Raw genomic sequence first — 20,512 nt, 5'->3', positions numbered from 1 at the left:
TCCTAACTTTGAATCGGTATACTATACCCATCTGAGGTCTGGACGATCTAGATGACTTGCTATGGACCTGACTAAGATAACTGGCCGATAAACTAGCCATATTTTAGAAGGGAATGCTATCTGAAGGCAGGAAGACATTTTTACCTGAGGTTAGGACACTACCCACTTGATGTCAGGACAATCAAGAAGATATACTAACCTATTTTCAGGATGCCGCACCCATCTGAAGTACGAGCAATCATAACGATTTATGAATCTGAGAATTGGTGGCTGTGACTATGTGAGGTCAGGTCAGTCAGGACGCATTAATACTCTGAGGCCAAGATGCTGTATGCGTCTGAGATGGGGTCATTCATGCCGATATATTAACCGGGATTCAGGATGGATGCTGACCCCATTTGAGATCAGGATGATAAGGCCGAAATACTAACCTGAGGTTGGGTTCATCGTCCACAGAAAAAGGGTCTTTGCTTGTTGTTTCATTGCGATGCCCCAAGTCTTGAGCGAGACATCTGCCACATCCTTTTATCATGTAGGCTGTCGAGAAAGAGGTTTCATCTTTAAAGAAATCTTTGTATTGTTGTTTTCTGTGGATATCGTTTTTCTTCAAGCCGTGTTTCTAAGTGTTTTTCTTATGTCTATTGTCACTAATACTATATTATATAAAGACAGATTTAACTGTGTAGATATCATAAACTTTTCACCTTTCTTGTGTTTAAAGATCTCTTTCCAACTGAATATGATAATAAGTAAAGTTCTACTATGTAGAATGTTAAGAGGTGCTCCTTTCAACTTACATTCAAAGGGAGAGGCATTACTTGTCTCAGAGGCAGCCTCCCAGAAGTTGCATAAGTTGATCCCTGCTTGCTGCTCACAGGATGATGAGACTGGCAGAAGAAAAAAGTTAGGAAACAGCATCCGATACGTGATTGGCTGTGATTTGTACTTAATCTCAGAGACTGACTAAAAGACAACGATAAAACACTTTTACCGGGTACTGAGTTGCTCATTGGATACTATTCTCATAGATTTTCATTTCCGAGTGAAATGACTTAATTTTTGAATGATCCGAACCACCTTTTCTTCGGTCATTAGCAACTTACCCCCAAGACTAGTTATCCTTCTCATACACAAGCACTAGCATTAACAAGCATGAGCAACTACAAAAGAACAAACGAACAAATGAAGCTGCATTCAAATCATTCAAATTGCCACACTCTTGCTAAGAATTACACAAAACAAAAATGTTTCTTCATATTTTCAGTTGCTGTTGTAAACTGTCATTCGAATCATCCCGGTGCTCATTCTTAGTTTGGAGAGCTACAAATTTTCCGAAGTACTAGAGAAACATTAAAAAAAATACAAATTGGATTTTATATTCTTAAAGATGATTTTAGACGGTCTTTTCCTTTGCTTGGATACCTGTGAAAATTGAAGGTTTTTTATTTAACTTTTTTTTTTGGCTTGGTTATCGGTAATTAGGTCATGGCTTCAGTAAGATAACTGCTCTGTGAAATAATGTGCTAAATGTGTTCTAATTTCGCGTAATGTAGATAATTCAAAATCGAACGTTTCCAGTGACAAACCTCATCACATCAGCAAACTATTGAGTATTTGAAGTTACATTGAAATTTTGAAAAGAATGTTGGAAGTTTGAAATTACTTTGAAGAGAATGGGTGCCATTTCACTGCCTAAACATCCGATAATTAAACAGGAAATAAGGACGTCAATAGCATTAACGATGATCAAATGGATGGGGGGATGTTTTTTTTATGTTTATCCTCGTATATCACAGAAAGATTACGAGTCCCTCTCGGTCGTTCTTTCTTATCGTCCCCAGGGTCCCAATTCTACCTTTATAGATTCCACTTCTTTTTTTGGATGCTTCTTTTGCAACCTGCATTTAGACCATAGAATATGGTCCTGTGAAAACTTTCATATCACTGATCAAAATAAATGAATAGATAAATAAACAGATAAATAAATAAATAAATAAATAAATAAATAAATAAACAGATAAACAAATAGATAAATAAAACAGATAAATAAATAAATAAATACAATAAATAAATAAACAGATAAACAAATAAATAAATAAAATAAATAATAATAATAATAATAATAATAATGGGTTGAAGCTGTATATGATATTCAAATACCAAGAACGTTAATAAAAATATCGTTCTCACTTATTGGCATTACACATGCACCCACTCATCTACACACACTCACACACACACACACACACACACACACACACACACACACACAACTTGAGTTTATTGCGTGCTTGTTATGGGAGGCGCGAAATTTTGTCAAGGTAACACGTTTTCATCTTAACTATTGGCGTTTTGGTACCACGTAATCATAGCGTTCGGTTACACATCGTTAACAAAATGCGATCAAAATTGCGTAAAATTTCAGTACATTCGTTTTACATCAAGAATTTCAAGCTTTTTTTTTTCCCTGAGAATGTCTCGAGTAAAATTATATTTCCTAACAGAAGAAGAAAATGTCTTTCTGTAACTTACTGGCAGTTTTAAGAAAAGCTTTGGTCGCCTTTCCATCAGGACAGAGTTCCATTAGGCGCCCCAGGCATTTCAAAGCTTTGCGATCAAGCGCTTGGAACACAAACTGGCTGACGACTGGGTTTCCTGGAGGAAAAAACGAGCATAAACTGTCTTTTTATTTTGCCGTAAACATGATGAAATACAGACGACTTATTTACAGGGCACAAGGCTGTTCTGAAAACCCGTATGTAGCAATAAGCAGCACATCCTGTGATGAAGTACAAGGAGTGTGACTCCAGGATTTCCGGCAGAAGTTAATAAAAATTCTACCACACATTTAGATACATAACTTGGCTTTGTAGGGTTTCTCGTGCAAAACTAATATATATATTGTTGTGCCTTCAGTGTTGTAATTTGCGATAACGAAGTAGATGCAGACCTCATTCCTTTCATAGTTAAGCCTAGTTTAATCACTAAGGCTGGTTACTGTTCCTCATTTCTATTAGTTTTTAAATTTCAGTATGGTATTAAGTAAATACTAACGCAGGTATTCTGCAACGTGCTCAACGGCATTTTCTTGTAATTAATTAAGTATAGCAAAATCACTAAAACTAAGACTATTTTTATCTGAAATTATAGCATTTGGTAACTACTAGTATTACATTAATCCCTTGCGTACCTTTCTGTTCGGATAAACGGCTGACGTTGAGAAGAGAGTCGAGTTCTTCGAGGTCGTCAGAAGATAATGCCGAGTTGACGTGTTCATAAAAGGATCTTTTCTGAAAACCCTCTGCTAAAGGAGCGAGTGTGCGGAAAGAAAACAGAAAAATTAATATCCACGGCAACAGAAATATGATCTTTCCTAGATAGTGACGCCCCACCCCCCATTCCCCAATGGTTTTCGGGGGTCGTTCTCTAAGACTAATCTTCTTTCCCACCGTTATTCCTACACTAAAGGGTTGGTTGCCTGATACACTTTTCCTTACAACATCGGGCATGGTTTACTATTTAGCAAAGGGGCTTCCACGACCGCATGCCCTTGCTATCATCAACCACAGTTACTGGCGGTGGGCCTCCCCTTTTACTAAGAAGTCCACTTGCAAGGCAGCAGCTGTCCTTTTAGTCGCCTTTTACGACACGCAGGACCTATGGTGGTTTTATTCTCACACACCTACCAAAGCTTGGGTTCTCTCAGACTAATATGACTAATATTTCTTGGGGGCCATTAACTCTATGATATTTACAGTTTTTTGGTTTATGTTTTAGTGGTAATCACTCAACGGGCTTGTACTAAACACACCGCAAAAATAGATAATGCCGGGTTAAAACCATTGGGGGTCACTGTCCAGGAAAGATCCCAGAAATATAGGTGATGATATACATAGTTTTTCCCTTTGACAGTTTTCATTGAAAGAAATTGCTTTAGTGGCATCAGTAAGGTCCTTCCAGGATGTTTTTTTTATTCATTTTTTAATTCTCATGCTTGGGTTTCTAATGGAAAAAATATGCAGACTTCGATTTTTTTTTTCTGCTCTGAGACATTTCCAAACAACTACTGACTTAAAAACCTGAATTTACAGCCTTTTTATTCCTTTGATCGTGCGGAGGGAAGTACACGAGTGACCCAGGCACCTGAGGGATTAAAAGCTGAGCCTCATTTTTGGGGTCGACGCTTTAGGTAAAACGTGAACACATGGAAAACGTTTTTACTGGGTATTGAGTTGCTCATTACATCCTATCTCTTATTGAATTTCATTTCCGAGTGAAATGACTTAATTTTTTAATTATATAACCACCTTTTCTTCAGTCATTAGCAAATATAATTTTGTGGAACGGTAAAGAATCTTGAGTAAATATTATGCACATGGCGTTGTATTTTAAATATTCACTCGATTATGTTTACATCTCTGCTTAAACTCAAAAGTGGTTCAACTTTTTATCCTTCGACCAACTACCATTCAGGTATCTAGGCTTTTGTTTATTAATTCATCAATATTTGGCAATTGAAATTAATAAAAAATCGTAAGTACGTTAAGTTTATCTCTTCATGGGTGTAGTATTATATATAAACTTTGTTTGTTTGTTGATTGGTCCCTTTTGCTTTCCATTTGGTTCCTCCATCCCCTGTTCTTGTGTGAACCTGTTTCTGTCTGGAACACAGTTGACAGCCCAGCACTGGGTGTCCAAAGTGGCTTTGTTGCTGCTGGCCTCTGCAGTCGCTGCCGCTATAATTTCTGAGAGTCCTCGCATAACAATGCTGCATAACAATGCTGGATGGTAAGATGCAAAATCCAAATCAACACCAAACAAGAAAGACAAAAACTATTCTTCTCAAGACCAGAACATATCAAAATACCTGAACCTCTCAAATCCACATTTCATATAAAGTTAAAAAGCCGCTACGAGATTCTTGAAAATTTCAAATACCAAAACAGTCATGAAAATGATCTCAAGAACTTGAATAAAAGCATCATTATCCCATTAAAAGAAGTAGCAAAGAAGTTCAAGGACAGAAAGCCCCCTGACAACAGCAAATTCTCTGAAGAGACAAAGAACCTCATGAAAAAACGTAGAAATCTCAAGCCCCCATGAATAGTGCGGGAGAAAATTGCAGCAGCAGAACTAAACAAAACTATACAGAAAAAGCAACGAGAGGACCTTCGCATTAGAACAACAGAAATAATTGAAGATGTCATTAAACAGGGCAGTGGGTTTAAAACAGCAAAAAGAAAACCCGGCTAAGGGAAGCTGCAATTATAGGGTGCTGGAAGAAGACGGATCCCTCACAACCAACTGTGATGGAATAATTCAGTGAGCAAGAGAGTACTACCAAAAGCTTTACTCCTCAGAAAGACCCCGTTACCATCTTTGTGAAAGAGGAAATCAACACCTATCTCTTGGCTTTCCAGAGATTACAGCATGCGAGGTGCGACTTGTTATCAAGCAAATGAAAAAGGGGAAAGCACTGGGACCAGATGACATCACATTGGACTTGATATCAGATGTTGATGAGCCCATCCAAGTCAGACTGGCGCTACTATTCAATGAATGTCCGAAGAGGCGCAAAATGCCAGAAGAGTGGAATAAAGCCATCCTCATTCTACTCTACAAAAAAAGGCGACCCCAGGGACATGAACAACCAATGACCAATCAGCCTCCTTAGTGTTATCTTCACCAGAGTTAACACTAATCGAATTGCAGGTAAGCTTGAGGAACATCAGCCAAGGGAACAAGCAGGCTCAGAGGAGGCTACTCCAAACTTGACCATCTACAGACAGTAAACCAGATCATTGAGAAAACAAATGAATATAAAATGCCACTAGCATTAGCACTTGTAGACTATGCCAAACCATTGGGCTCGGTCGAAACTGAAGAGGTCATGTCAGCACTGGAAGAACAGGGAGTTGACTCAGTTTACATCAGTGTCCTCCGTCACATCTATGAATATGCAACATCATTTATTTGCCTCCACAAGGACTTGGAACCATTCCAATACAAGAGAGGAGTCAGACAAGGTAACAGAAGCTCACCCAAACTGTTTACTGTCTGCCTGGAGAGAGCTTTCCGACAACTCAACCGGCAAGAAAAAGGAATAAGAATAGATGGAGAATACCTAAGTCGCCTAAGATTTGCTGATGACATCATTATCGATGCCATCACCAAAGAAGAGCTTCAACAAATGCTCACCGAGCTGAATGAAGCAAGCAAATCAGTAGGCCTCCACATGAACTTCTGTAAGAACAAAGTCATGAGCAGTAAATCCACTGAAAATGCTGATGACACACTTGAAATTGAAAATCAACAAATTGAGGAAGTGGACCACTACATCTACCTTGGACAACGAATCTCTCTACATGACTCCTCCAAAGAGAGCGACATAAAATGAAGAATAACCCTCGGTTGGCAAGCGTTTGGGAGAGCCAGTACAGTGTTCAAAAATAAGAAGATTCCCATCTTCTTAAAAAGGAAAGTTTATGATCAATGTATTCTTCTCACTGTCACCTATGGGGCCGAAACTTGGAATCTAATGAAAAAGCTTTCCCTTAAATTACGAACATTGCAGAGGGCTCATGAGAGAATTATGCTAGATCTAACTTGGAAGGGTGCACAGACAGCTAAATAGATACGTCAAAAAACTAAAGTAAAGGATAACCTTCAAACCATCAGTAAGCTCAGGTGGAACTGGGTGGGGCACATTGCCAGGATGACAGACGACACGTGGATATCACGAACAACCTTCTGGACGCCCCGAGGATACACAAGAAACAGAGGAAGAAAAAAAAAAAAAACCCCGCTGGCGAGATGACTTGGACCAATTTCAACGACAGAAATCTGTGGAGGAACCTGGGGGGAGAAGGCCTACATCCAACAAAGGACTTTTGAAGGCTCAAATGATGATGAGTATGTGGGCAGAGATGATCTGATAAGTGTCCCAAAGCGGCCTAAGGTGAGGTGGCCGAAGTTATCAGAACTTCTCGTTATAAAAAAATGAGACCAGAAGAATTAAATCGTGGTACCAGGGAGAAACACATTACAAATAATAGATAAAAAACGTAAACAGCTATGAGACCGTCTGGGGCCCAACGGTCAACACCAATCAACAAACCAAAGCAAACATGAATTATAATTCTGTCGACTCACAGGGCAAAGGATAAGATTCGAAGATGTTTGGTAACGATTAAGCATCGCAATGCCAGGATGGGTCCTTCCACAATGGTTGCCCGCGATCAAAGGTAAGGTGTTACCGGGAATAACGGGGCTGGTGTCGATCTCTGGAATCAGACCAGTCAAAGGAGGCTCGATTTATGGAACTGAAACTTACCTGCATCTGAAAAGGGTACGATGAGAAATATCAAGCAAAACAAGGTGTTTCTGGCCATTATCCGTCTCTGGTCATTAATTGTTGATTTTCCAACAGGTCTTGACGTTGTAATTATTCAGATACAGGAGTTCAGTTCGCAGTAACGTCTGCTTTCGGAAATGCTCTGTTTTCTACGTGTGCGGTTGTAAGTTTTTCTGCAAAACAAGAAAAATAAAAAGTGAGACATTCTGTCTGTTTGTGTGTATGTCGTCTCTCTCTCTCTCTCTCTCTCTCTCGTTCTCTCTCTCTCTCTCTCTCTCTCTCTCTATATATATATATATATATTTAGTATATATATATATATTATATATATATATATATATATATATTATATAATATATATATATATATATCTATATATATATATTATATCTATATATTCATCTAAAATTATAATTACCAACTTTACCAAAGCATCTTGCAATTAAGTAAGTGAAATATATCTGTTTAAAAAAATTGAAAAAAGATATGCGTTGAAAAAAATTCTTATTAGTTTTCTGTAAAAGAAAACTATTGGGATGGCTTTGTCTGTCCATCCGCACTTTTTTCTGTCCGCCTCAGATCTTAAAAACTGCTGAGGCTAGAGGGCTGCAGTTAATCATCCACCCTCCAGTCATCAAACATAGCAGATTGTAGCCCTCTAGCCTCAGTAGTATTATTGTATTTAACATAAAGTTAGCCATGATTGTGCGTCTGGTAACGCAACAACATAGGCCACCACCGGGCCTTGGCTGAATGTTCCGTAGGGTGCGGCTCATACAGATTATAGGCTGTACTGAAAACTATTTTTTTACTTGCTTAACTCTTCTTTCTTCTTAACTCAATGTCTATAGAAACGATTAAATTGATCATTTGACTTCTCGATTTCATGGAGCGCGAGTGAAAGAAATGCTTCTTCATCTCTGATGAAATCTTGGCGCACAACAGGAAACGTTTCTTCGGCGCATTTTCAACTCGTTTTATCTTTAGCTTTGTATTGAAGACAGGATGTGGTCTTCAGAGGTTTCCTGTTGTGCAGCAAGATTTTCTCAGAGATAAAGAAACAATTCACTCGCTCTTCATGAATTCCAGAAATCAAATGATTAATTGAATCGTTTGTTTAGAAATCAAGTTAAGAAGAAAGGAGAGTTAAATAAAAAAAATGCGCCAAAGTTTCTTATGTGCAATCAATTTTACTGTACAGCCTATAATCTATATGAGCTGCAGCACATGAAACTTTCAGCCAAGGCCCTGCAGTGGCCTGTGCTGGTGCGTTACCAGACGTGCGATCATGGCTAACTTTAACTTAAATATGATAAAACTACTGAGGCTAGAGGGCTGCAATTTAGTAGGTTTGATGATTGGAGGGTGGATGATGAACATAACAATTTACAGCCCTCTAGCCTTAGTAGTTTTTAAGATGTGAGGGCGGGCAGAAAAGTGCGGACGGACAGACAAATAGCTATCTCAGTAGTTTCCTTTTACAGAAAACTAAAAGGGAAGAAAACTGGAACACGAATAACGTTACAATATTATAGTACATTCACTGGGTGCAATAATAATAATAAATTTTATCTTCAGCTCAAGGCCATATACATTTAGTATACAAAGTATAGACAGAAACATACACAATCTTGATACATGAGATAACATGATAAAAAATTAATAATCGGCAATATCCATACAGTTGCTGAAATATGATAAATGATAGTAATCATAATAATGGTAATAACAGTAATGATATTGAGAGTAGTTTTGAAAAAGCATTAAAAGTAATAACGATTGGTGAACAGATTGTCTATAATTAAATTGGAGCTAGAGACCTAGGTGGTGACAGTATTCAGGTTCAGAGGTCTAAATACGAAAATTGAATGTAGAAAATGTCTAAATTGATAGTATTCGCAGTAATAATGAAAAAGTAGAATATCAGTAATAACAAAACCGGAGAAATATAATAATAATAATGACAGATTCTGCAGGTGGCAATTTGCAAAGACAGAGATTAAGTAATTTAGGGAACAAACGCCTCATTTTCCCGTCTTTCCCACAATTTTGATCTTCTTCTTGCCTCACTCCTTAAGATACTTTGTATGAGCGAATTGTTGCTGTTTCTCACTCGGGTGATCAGACTGGACATTGTTCGTCTTACAATGATTTTAAGTTGCCCAGGCGGTTTTCTGTGAACATCTGTGTGGCGGAATGGTAGCGAGGAGTGTTTGTGAGGCGTCTCAGAATGTCATTGTGCACAACAGTGATACGTCTCATGGTCTCTCGGGTATAGTTCTTTCAGAGGGAACACCCATAGATACTGTAGCAATACGAGCGGAAGAGTAGCAGTTTCATGTTTCGGTGACAGGAGGCAAACCTCCTTGCATTCATGTTGCCAGTTGCACATAGTTTACGACGCCTCTGTTCTATGTCTGCCTATCTGGGTCGTCCGTGATAATGTGACCCAAATACGGAAATTCGTGTACAAATGCTGCCATAAATTTTCAATTAATCAAGTTTTCCTTAAAAAAATCCGATCCATTCTTCATCGATAATATCACCAGTTGGCTACGAATGTTTGTTTACATTTAGAATAGACTGGCTGACCTTACTTCTTGTTGACGGCCGCAGAAAAAGATATGGTTAAGTCATTTCATTAGGAAGAGCTAGTGAACGATTTTGCTCGCAAGAGACGCCTTCGGTACCCATTGGTGTAAATTCTATATTGAAATGTAATTCAAAAACTTATATAATTCTATTTTGATTTTGTTACTCAAATTATATCAATATTATTAGTTATATTATTTTATTTTTATTATGGTACTCAAATTATCAACATTATTTCTTTTTATTTCATAATCATAGCATAAATTCCATGACACTAATGATGCAGTTGTTTTATCCTTTTCATTAATGGCCGTCATTGCCAGACGATGGCGCTATAATTTGATTGATAAAGTATATTATTATTAGAGTGTAAAAAATGGCATGTTTCCTTTTTAATTGTGCAATCATAAATATACGAAATTTCTCTGAAATATGACATTTCTTGATCCTTGTCTGTCTACTATAATACGTAGCTACCGGTGATGATGAGATAAACTAATAGTAGCGGTAGTATATAATTTTTGCTGCAATACCTTAATCATGCGGCTTCAAAAAGCACATAAAAAAACTCAACCTAAAAAAATACCCAGCTGATTAGGTTCGCTTCGCCCGCCAAACTGTCTTTGCTCCCGCCCCCTCCCCCTTTCCAACAAAATTCCGAAATGACGCCCTTGATAGGTACCATGCCAAGGTCGTCAACGAAAGAGGAAAAAGGAAAAGAAAGATTTGTAGAAGGAGTAACAGAGCTGAAGGTGCCAATGTTCGGTTGAATCCACAGCAGAGAGAGAGAGTAGGCGTAAAAGAATAAACACCCCCTGCAGGGGATCCCTAAGCCCCTACCTCATAAAGTGTTGGACTCAAGGGGGCAACCCTGACCAACTCAGCACTGGTCTCAAGCCCGGATGGATAAGGAGGGCTGAGTCAAGGTCTAGAGAATACAAGGTCTTCTCACGCGCAGGATTAAGGAGGGTGAGGAGATGGTGGTTAAGAAACGTGACATCACGTCACGTGGTCTACTTGTTTTCTCCTGTCCCCAAGCTCTGCCAAAGCTCTGCACAAATAGGAAAACGTTTCGCCTGTTTCCTCGTTGTCTCTGTTTAATATGCCAAAACCAGTTACAATATGAGCCGCGTAAGATAGAAACAGCTGAAGAAGTCTCACTGAAAATAGCGACCCCAGCTACCATATTTGTGATCTGTTTTAAGACTCGGCTTATGGGAGAAATTAGGACCACTCAGCGTTCAGAATTCGCTTGAGGCAATGACGTCATTATCCTAGCATTCATTCTTACTGTGTGTACTTTAATTATCCGCTAGTCACGTATATTTTCTCTATTGATAAATTATAATCTAATATGTATACTATCCGCTTTTTCGTTCGGGTTATTCATTTATTACTTTCATCGTCCAAATAGCTCTTAATTTCTAACAAAATTCAAGTTTAATTAATGATGAATACCGAGGAAGTAGAACACTTTTATATGTTCGTATGATTCATTAAACTGCCCTTCTTGAACATGATTCTCATTTGAAAATAAACAATTCATTCATACGGTCTACAGCGCTCATTTAAGAACAGTCTATCATTCCTCTCTTAGCGATGGATGGCAAAGAAAAGCCATGAATTTCAAGAAATTCAAGAATATAGATATTCAAACCAGTGACAGTACCGACATAATTGAATTAATGACATATATAACAACAAAAGAACAGGTCAAGGAATGGCTGGAAGAGTGCTTGAAGAGTATGCAAATTTCGTTTAATACCTTTTCCTCTTATCCTTATCAAGTTACAAGATGGGTCTACCCATAGATAGAGAGAAGAGAGATTGTACATACAATTGTTATGCGATGATTCTGGCACCCAGTGCTGGGGCAACAACTGTGTTCCATTCAGAAACAGGATCACACGAGAATAGGGGATCATATTGCATAAGAGAGTGACATTTTTCATTCATGAAATCTTTATAACTGTCAAAACAACCTCAAGTAAACGTGTGTTAGATATTAGTTAACTTGCAGTCAACTACACACCTGCTTTTCGAGCTAATAAAATAATGAATGTTGTGATAAGCCTTTACTAAAGCCTATTTGATATTAAATTCATGTAGCTTAATAAAATAGCACATATGGTTGCTTTCATCATATAACCATGGTTAAGAGTGACAATTTTCCCTACTACTATAGTCAATTCATTTAAGGTAGATTCTTGTGCCTACGAGACGTTTGTTTGGCAGCCTCTGATTGGCTGGTAATAGGAGGTAGGCCGCTCACTCAGTATGTCATTATTTTCATCTGTGACTTAGAAAACTAGCAATATGTTTATATTTCTCCAATTATCTCACGCTTTGCTCAAGATAGGAAAGATTAGGTCATACTATAGGATTGGGTATTAATTGTGCACTAAGTCATCTGTTCCTGAAAGCAATCAGATAAAACATAAAGGAATTACAACGAGTAAAAGTGAAGAGGGAAGCATTTAATTCTTTATACCTGTTTTTACTTATCATCGGATTTTGCATCATTGACGCCATCAAGAGAAAATAAAACTTGTGCTTTCATACAACAAATACACCCTGAATACGTTGGTGCTTTCAGATTTTAGGTGCGTGTAATATGTGAAGAGAAAATAAAGAATATGTATTATTATGTTGCATCCGTAAATGATTCAAGTTTGACGGTATTGCCAAGAGAATGGGAGCTGCAAGGCACCTTTGTGTGTTCATCTCAACAATATTTTGCATGTTATATCATTACACATTACTACCGAACATTTTCAATCCAATATCATATAGTATGTCTGGACAAATCTGATAACGAAAAAAATAATAATAATCAGACGGATGCATCTGGTGTCGTTAGCTCAGATCTAGACGGGCCGCGGGAATTCAGTCCAGCAAAGAAGTTGAACTCTGTGTACAGACTTCTCACAGTCTCACTCTTCAACTCAGTCTAAGCTTTTAGTCAGGTTGTTTCTGAATATTGTTTCTAATTTTATTTTATGAATATATTTTCAAACGAAAGAGATATCAGAAACTTTTTTGAATGATATAAAATCATAATCTCAGTGAAGTAATAAACAACAAAGAATTAAGAAAGATTGAGTTCCTTTCAGGCTGAGTCAAGTATGGATACAACATTTTCAGACATATTCTTCATTTTCTCTTTACATATTACACTCATCTAAAATCTGAAAGCACCAGTGTATTCAGGGTGATTTTATTGTTTGAAATCACAAGATTTTATTTTCTCAAGATCGCATAAATTATGCAAAGTCCGATGATAAATAAAAACTGGTATAAAGAATGAAATGTTTCTCTCTTCACTTTTACTCGTTGTAATTCCTTTGTGTTTTATCTTATTGATTTCAGGAAAAGATAATTTAGTTGTACATTTAATACCGAATCCTATGGTATGACCAAAACTTTCCTATCTTTTGGAAAACGTGAGAAAATGGAAGAAATATAAACATATTGCTAGTTTTGTAAGCTACAAACGAAAATAACACACACTGAGTGAGCGGCCTACCTCCTGGTATCAGCCAATCAGAGGCCGCCAAACAAACGTCTCGTAGGCACAAATATCTACCTTATGTGAATCGACTATAGTACTACAATGCATGTACAGTCACCTTAAAGTATTCCTTTACCCCATCCCCTTATGTTTCACGAAAATGGTCTGGTAACACCGCAATGAAGCCTGTTTGTCTTGTAACGACAGGCGTGAATGGTCGAGCTATTGATACCAATGTTCATTCTTTCTAACCCCTACTGTAGATATTATGTTAATGATATACGAATAATAGTTCACATTACCAGTGAAATGAGTTGTTAAATAAATAGAAAAATAGCATAGTAAGAGAGTAATAAAAATAGCATTGGTAAAAAATCATATTCATTCCTGATTAATCATAATCGTCAACCTTCGTTCCATTCAGGTGTGGCTGCTGCAGGTGTTTGCTGGAATCCTACTTTTGTTCATGGTATATCATTATTAGGTGTCAATTTCAGAACATAATTAATTGAATGGAAATACGTCTTGGATTTACACAATCCATCTATTTATAAAGTAATGAGATTATATACCGTAAATTTGAAGACTTACAAATATAATTTCATAAAGGCAATTATGATAGCCATTGACAGGCTATGAGACGGCAGGCTTTGGGGAAAATTAACAGACCAGATGTATAAAGAAACCAATATATCCGATGTAGCACTCATATTTTTTTCTTTTTAATTCGAGCCACGTCTCACCAGAGTAGCCTACCGTAGATGGAAATTTCTCGAGTCATCCGATTAACAACACACCTGAACCACCTTGATGGTCTTTATATCAGTGGTAGAAATGGTTGCACACAGATAAATTCAGTGCTTAGATGTGATGAGCGAGAGACTAAATTATGGTTGGGTTTATTTTCTGTCAGTTTCGTTGGTATTATTAAACAATACTGAATTGGCCTTTCATAATACCTTGAGAATGACAACAGGAACTCGACCAGATTATGTTGTATAACCATATGATTATATTATACTAATGAGATAAGTCCGATATCGCTGTGAGGGTGTGAAACAAGTTATTGAAGTCAAACTAACTGTGTCAAATATCTTGTTCAATATTTAAAATTTCCCTCCACATGTGACCTAACAAAACATCAAGAGGAAATAATTAATCGTATTTTCATTTTTATGAAAGTAAACTCCATGATGATCATTCGCAGCATAATAAGGTATGAGTTCATAACGACAGTGGTAGTTCAAGAATTCATCGGTTGTCAAAAACCCATTTGACAACTGAATAACCCTAGGGAAGGTAATTGAGTGCTTTGTAAGGTATTTCACTTTTAATACTGAATATTTGTATGGATAAAATTAGCAATTTGACCTTGCAACTAGATACATCTTAGATGGGTAGATGCATAGAGATAAAGAAATGGATTGTATTGCTTTCAGTATTCGTCAGGTTTTGATTTTTTTCTTTACGTTTAACTTGAATGACTCTTATTTTCCCCCTCATTCGAGCTGGTCCTTGGTCATGATCATTGGTAAAAAATAAACACCCAGCCTTTTTGTAATTATATGATTATGAGTTTCCTTTACTAAAATCAGCTGGATTCATCAATGAATTTATAGCAAATATCTGAAAACTCTGTAATACTGCAAATTTTGTGATGTTCAGTGTTTATTCACAATCAATTTCGTATTAGCCTTTGTTTTAGGACTCGAGCGATACAGATTGATTGAAGCTATATGTCTTTTTTGTCTAATTTCCATTCTCATAACATTCCTTGCATTAAAAAAAGAAACCCACAACTTTACAAAGAGTAACTCGTTTACTTGTGCGTATTACTATTCTATTTTACTTATAACTTAAGTACTTTCAGGCCCTAACTGTGGCCCTTTCAGAGATGTAAAGGTTATCAGACCGGGTCCAGACCGATTGTGACCACTCACTTGCCACAAGGGTTGATCCAAATGACTATCAGATCAGGATATCAGAACGACAGGAGGGGATTAACAACTCTCAAAAGAGGTGGAAACCAGAACAGCCATCACATAAATGACAGCTCAACAAGAAGTTCCAGTAGACTGCTGGGCCTTGACCCAGTCTGACAACCTTCATATCTCTTGAGGGAGGGCCACAGTTACTGCCTGAAAATACTTACAAGTATACAAGTTATACTCAGTAATCTTGTGGGTTTCTTTTTCCATCTTCAGAAGAAAACAAAAAGAAGTTTTTGTTTAGTTCATTCCATACATTCATGGTCAAGATTTAGTGAAATCACTATGGAAATAATTCTTTTTATTTCTATTTATACAACGTTGAATTGTAAAAAAGAAAATATGTTAAACAAGATCGCATTTGAATCATTAATACTTTGCACCCAGCTGCTGACGATGTTCCCCCAGACATTTGCGATCGGGTTCAAGTCGCACGCTTTGCTCGGCCAAGGAAAGAGAACAATGTCAGGCTGTTTAGCAAAGCATGCTCACACAATCCTCGCAGTATGGATGGAACAGCTATCCTAAAAGAAATAATATAATTTACTAACAATATTGTTAGAACAATGTGGAAGGAGAAAAATTTATGTTTTCAATATAAATGACAAACTAATGAGGTTTGAGTAGTAAAGGAGGAGGAGACTTGGAGGATGTGTGTTTATAAGAATAGTTGGTCTACTTTCCATGAAGTGGCAAGAGAGACCTTACAACAATTTCACTAGCTCTATTTGGCCACTTTAGATTCATCAGGGAATGCAAATCAATGCTATTGATGTAAGATTTTTTTGCAGTTATAAAACCAATAATTGCAAGACAAAAGACGTATTTAGTAATTTGAAACTACTTTATGACCAATATCAGCAATGAGTTGATACCATATTAATTGTCAAGAAAGGACGTTCATATATAAAATACTAAAAATGAAAATGAAAAGATGCACATACCTGCATGAAAATGATCTAATCAGGATAGGGATGAGCATACGCGTGAACGGAAGGAACCATCACCTCCGAAATTTTGAAATACTACTCAGTACTGAACATTCCATTGATCTCAGCCAATTTACCAACGCCATGCAGGTATATCCACCCCCCAAAACGTTACAGGTGATATGGCCACTTCTGGCCACTTGATAAATATTCTGGCTGTCGTATCTAGTATCATCACGCCTCCAGCAATGCAGACAACCATGCGCGTTAGAAGCGAAGGTCTTTTCGTCACTGAAAATTACTGCGCCCCAGAAGTCTAATTCCTCTTGCAAATAACGTCAAGCAAATTCCAACCGTGCCGCTTCATGCCGATCCTCGATCTTTTGTTCACTGCCTGCGTCCTCCTATGGTGGATACCGTCTGCGTGGATCCTGTTTCTTATAGTTTCAGCCGAAGCACGCGAGTTCAGTGTGTCCCTTCTATGCGTCGCTACTTCCGTGGTCAACCTATCTTCTTCTGGCGTCGTTTTTCTTGGCACACAGCTCATGGCCTGTCGTTGAGGTTTCCAGACTCCTCCCATCTTTGACACCAAAGTCAAACTGTTGGCAATGAAATTCCCAATTCTCTTCCAATAGGTTTGTAAGACATGCCAGTCTCTCTCATGCCTAAAATTCTGCTCCTAATGCTGATTCTTTGTTGATTACGATCCATTGTCAATTCCAGTCACTAAACCGCTACCAAAGAAAATGACTTAATGGAATAACAGTGGTAACACATTACTTACCAGCCCTGCCACTCTCTCTCTCTCTTTAAGTTATACAACTTTAATTGGGTCTCTGTTGTCATTCTCAAGGTATTATAAAAGATCTATATAATATTGTCTTATAATACCGACGAAATTGACAAAAAATAAACCCGACGATAATTTACTCTCTCGCTCATCATATCTAAATACTGAATTTATCGGTGCGCAATCATATCTGCCACTGATATAAAGAACATCAAGATGGTTAAGGTGTGTTGTTACTCGGATGACTTGAGAAATTTCCATCTATGGTAGGCTACTCGAATGAAAAAAATATGAGTGCTACATTGGATATATTGGTTTCTTTATACATTTGGTTGTATGTTAATTTTCCCTAAAGGCTTCTGTCCCTTAGCCTGTCAATGGCTATCACAATTGCCTTTATGAAATTATATTTATTGGTCTTGAAATTTGCGGTATATAATCTCATTACTTTATAAATAGATGGGTTATGCAAACCCAAAGCATATTTCCATTCTAAATATTATTTTCTGAAATTAACACCAAATAATGATATACCATGAACAAAAGTTGGATTCCAGCAAACGCCTGCAGCAGCCACACCTGAATGGAACGAAGGTTTACGATTTTGGTTAATAAGGACTGAATATGAGTTTTACCATTGCTATTTTTATTACTCTGTTACTATACTATTTTTCTATTTATCTAAGAACTCATTTCACTGGTAATATTGTCTACAGCAGTGATTACAAAATATGAGCATTGGCATCCAATACCTCGACCATTCATGTCTGTCGTTACAAGACAAACAGGCTTCATTACTGTGTATTGAAGTCTCTTTGAATATAGATAACTACTTACTGGAGAGCAGCATTGAAGTCGCCAGGAATTTGGATAACTACTTACTGTAGAGCAGCATTGAAGTCTCTTTGAATTTAGATAACTACTTACTGGAGAGCAGCATTGAAGTCTCTTTGAAAATAGATAACTACTTACTGGAGAGCAGCATTGAAGTCTCTTTGAAAATAGATAACTACTTACTGGAGAGCAGCATTGAAGTCTCTTTGAAAATAGATAACTACTTACTGGGAGCAGCATTGAAGTCTCTTTGAATAGATAACTATTATGAGCACATTGAAGTCCTCAATATGATAACTTGCTTACTGGAGAGTAGCATTAAAGTCTCCAGTAATATGCAGTAAACAGTTATCCATATTACTGGAGACTTCAATGCTGAGCTACAGTAATACTTTAATGCTACTCTCCAGGAAGTAGTTATCTATATTGAAAGAGACTTCAATGCTGCTCTCCTGTAAGTAGTTATCCATATTCCTGGAGGCTTCAATGCTGCTCTTATCCATATTACTGGAGACTTCAATGCTGCTCTCCAGTAAGTAGTTATCCATATTACTGGAGACTTTAATGCTGCTCTCCAGTAAGTAGTTATCCATATTACTGGAGACTTTAATGCTGCTCTCCAGTAAGTAGTTATCCATATTACTGGAGACTTCAATAGTGGTCTCCAGTAAGTAGTTATCCATATTACTGGAGACCTCAATGCTGCTCTCCAGTAAGTAGTTATCCATATTCCTGGAGACTTTAATGCTGCTTTCCAGTAAGTAGTTATCCATATTACTGGAGACTTCAATGCTGATCTCCAGTAAGTAGTTATCCATATTCCTGAAGACTTCAGTGCTGCTCTCCAGTAAGTAGTTATCCATATTCCTGTAGACTTCAATACTTATCTCCAATAAGTAGTTATCCATTTAACTGGAGAACTCAATGCCGCTCTCCATTAAGTAGTTATCCATGTTACTGGAGACATCAATGCTGCTATCCAGTAATTAGTTATCTATATTTAAAGAAACTTCAATGCTATTCTCCAGTAGTTATTCATATTCCAGGAGACTTCAATGGTGCTCTCCAGTAAGTAGTTATCCATATTCCCTGAGACTTCAATGCTACTATCCAGTGTGGTCTAAAGCTTCACTGTGCGTCCTGGATTTGTTGGTTTCAATGGTTCATGCCCATGAACTGACAAATCTCTTATCGACTGAAAAATTCAACCCCGGTTAAACATACACGAAAATATATTAATTCCGAGGTAGAGCAAATTAGATATTAAACGACATTTGTAGCTCGATGTACGTATATATATATATATATATATATATATATATATATATATACATATATGAATAACTTGATCACGAAGTATATAAAACATGATGCTATGTATAAATAAAGGTCTTGCCACAAAGGAAAATGAAAGGCGAGAGAACCTTTCATTTTCCTCCCTGGCAAAACCTTTATATATACATATACATACATATCTATATATATATAATATAATATATATATATATATATATATATATATATATATATATATATATATATATATATATATATGTTACCCACCTCTGATACCGTTTACCAGCGAAGGGTATTTAATATTTGGTATGCGTTAAACCCGAGCGTTAAGGCAAAAACTGGCTACACACAATCTCTCTGCCCCCTCTCTCTCTCTCTCTCTCAACGCAGTCACCGGCATAGCCTCCTCTTTCTCTCTCTCTCTGGCATAACCTTCGCTCTCCATTCTAACAGGTCATCAAATTAGAGTCAGAGTTATGAAAAAATATAATATTTATTTAACAATGGAAAGATAATAATTCAAGTCTCACAGACAAACTACTTAGATAACCCCCAGTATTAAAATGTCTCAATCAGTAATTAGTCACACCAATCTCTTCTCCAAAATATAATAGTTTCCTCCACACGGGACTCTCTGTCCCTAGGACTCTCGATCCCCTCACTAGAACCGCCTGTTACAAAGACACGAGAACATACTCGTAAGCACACACAATTGTAAAGACAAAGATTAAACATCTTTACCAGATATTAAGGGGGCTGGCTGGCTAATGCCATTCTTTAAAGACAGGACTTTGATATTCATACCACTTAATAAGGTGACTTGGGACATCAAACCACATATGATTTTCGCCTCTGACCTTCGGTTTTGTGACGCCAGGGCGATTTATCCCGAAAATAACCATTTTTCAAATTCTATCTACTCCAAGATTTTTAATATTAAGACCTGGGATTACTACCATATATAGAATTTGCTCATATATCGTAGCTTGGGGCACTGCGTCAGGCAAGACAGGGCACTCCTTCCTACGCAACTCTCTCTCTCTCCTTCACTAACTCGGCTTATTACAGCGAATTTTCTTCTTCTGTATGTTACCTAGATGTTTTCCTAGTATTTTCAGTTTTGGCATGATGAAATTCTTGCCAAAACAAAAATAAACAAACATAAATGCAAGAGGATGTCAAGAGGTGAAATTCGAAGTTGTACTCTCTTTTTACAAAG

The 20,512-nt window shown here is 37.2% G+C and overlaps 1 protein-coding gene across 2 annotated transcripts in view; it reads right to left on the bottom strand.

Moving 5' to 3' along the window:
- LOC135223712 (adhesion G protein-coupled receptor L3-like) overlaps window positions 1–20,512 on the bottom strand; it is a 121,414-nt gene that overhangs the window by 49,671 nt on the left and 51,231 nt on the right. For both annotated transcript variants that reach the window (XM_064262448.1, XM_064262447.1), the window contains exons 2-6: window positions 7,334–7,527; window positions 3,191–3,304; window positions 2,533–2,655; window positions 798–887; window positions 432–537 (exon numbers count right to left, since the gene is read on the bottom strand). In XM_064262448.1, the coding sequence (XP_064118518.1) occupies window positions 432–537; window positions 798–887; window positions 2,533–2,655; window positions 3,191–3,304; window positions 7,334–7,391 (491 nt within the window). In that variant the 5' untranslated portion in view covers window positions 7,392–7,527. The remainder of the gene's footprint in view (window positions 1–431; window positions 538–797; window positions 888–2,532; window positions 2,656–3,190; window positions 3,305–7,333; window positions 7,528–20,512) is intronic.

Source organism: Macrobrachium nipponense, chromosome 10 (assembly GCF_015104395.2).
Source record: "Macrobrachium nipponense isolate FS-2020 chromosome 10, ASM1510439v2, whole genome shotgun sequence".
In the NCBI taxonomy this organism is placed as follows: domain Eukaryota; kingdom Metazoa; phylum Arthropoda; class Malacostraca; order Decapoda; family Palaemonidae; genus Macrobrachium; species Macrobrachium nipponense.
Note: the sequence above shows the minus strand (reverse complement) of the source record. Positions and strands in the feature narration are given on the sequence as shown.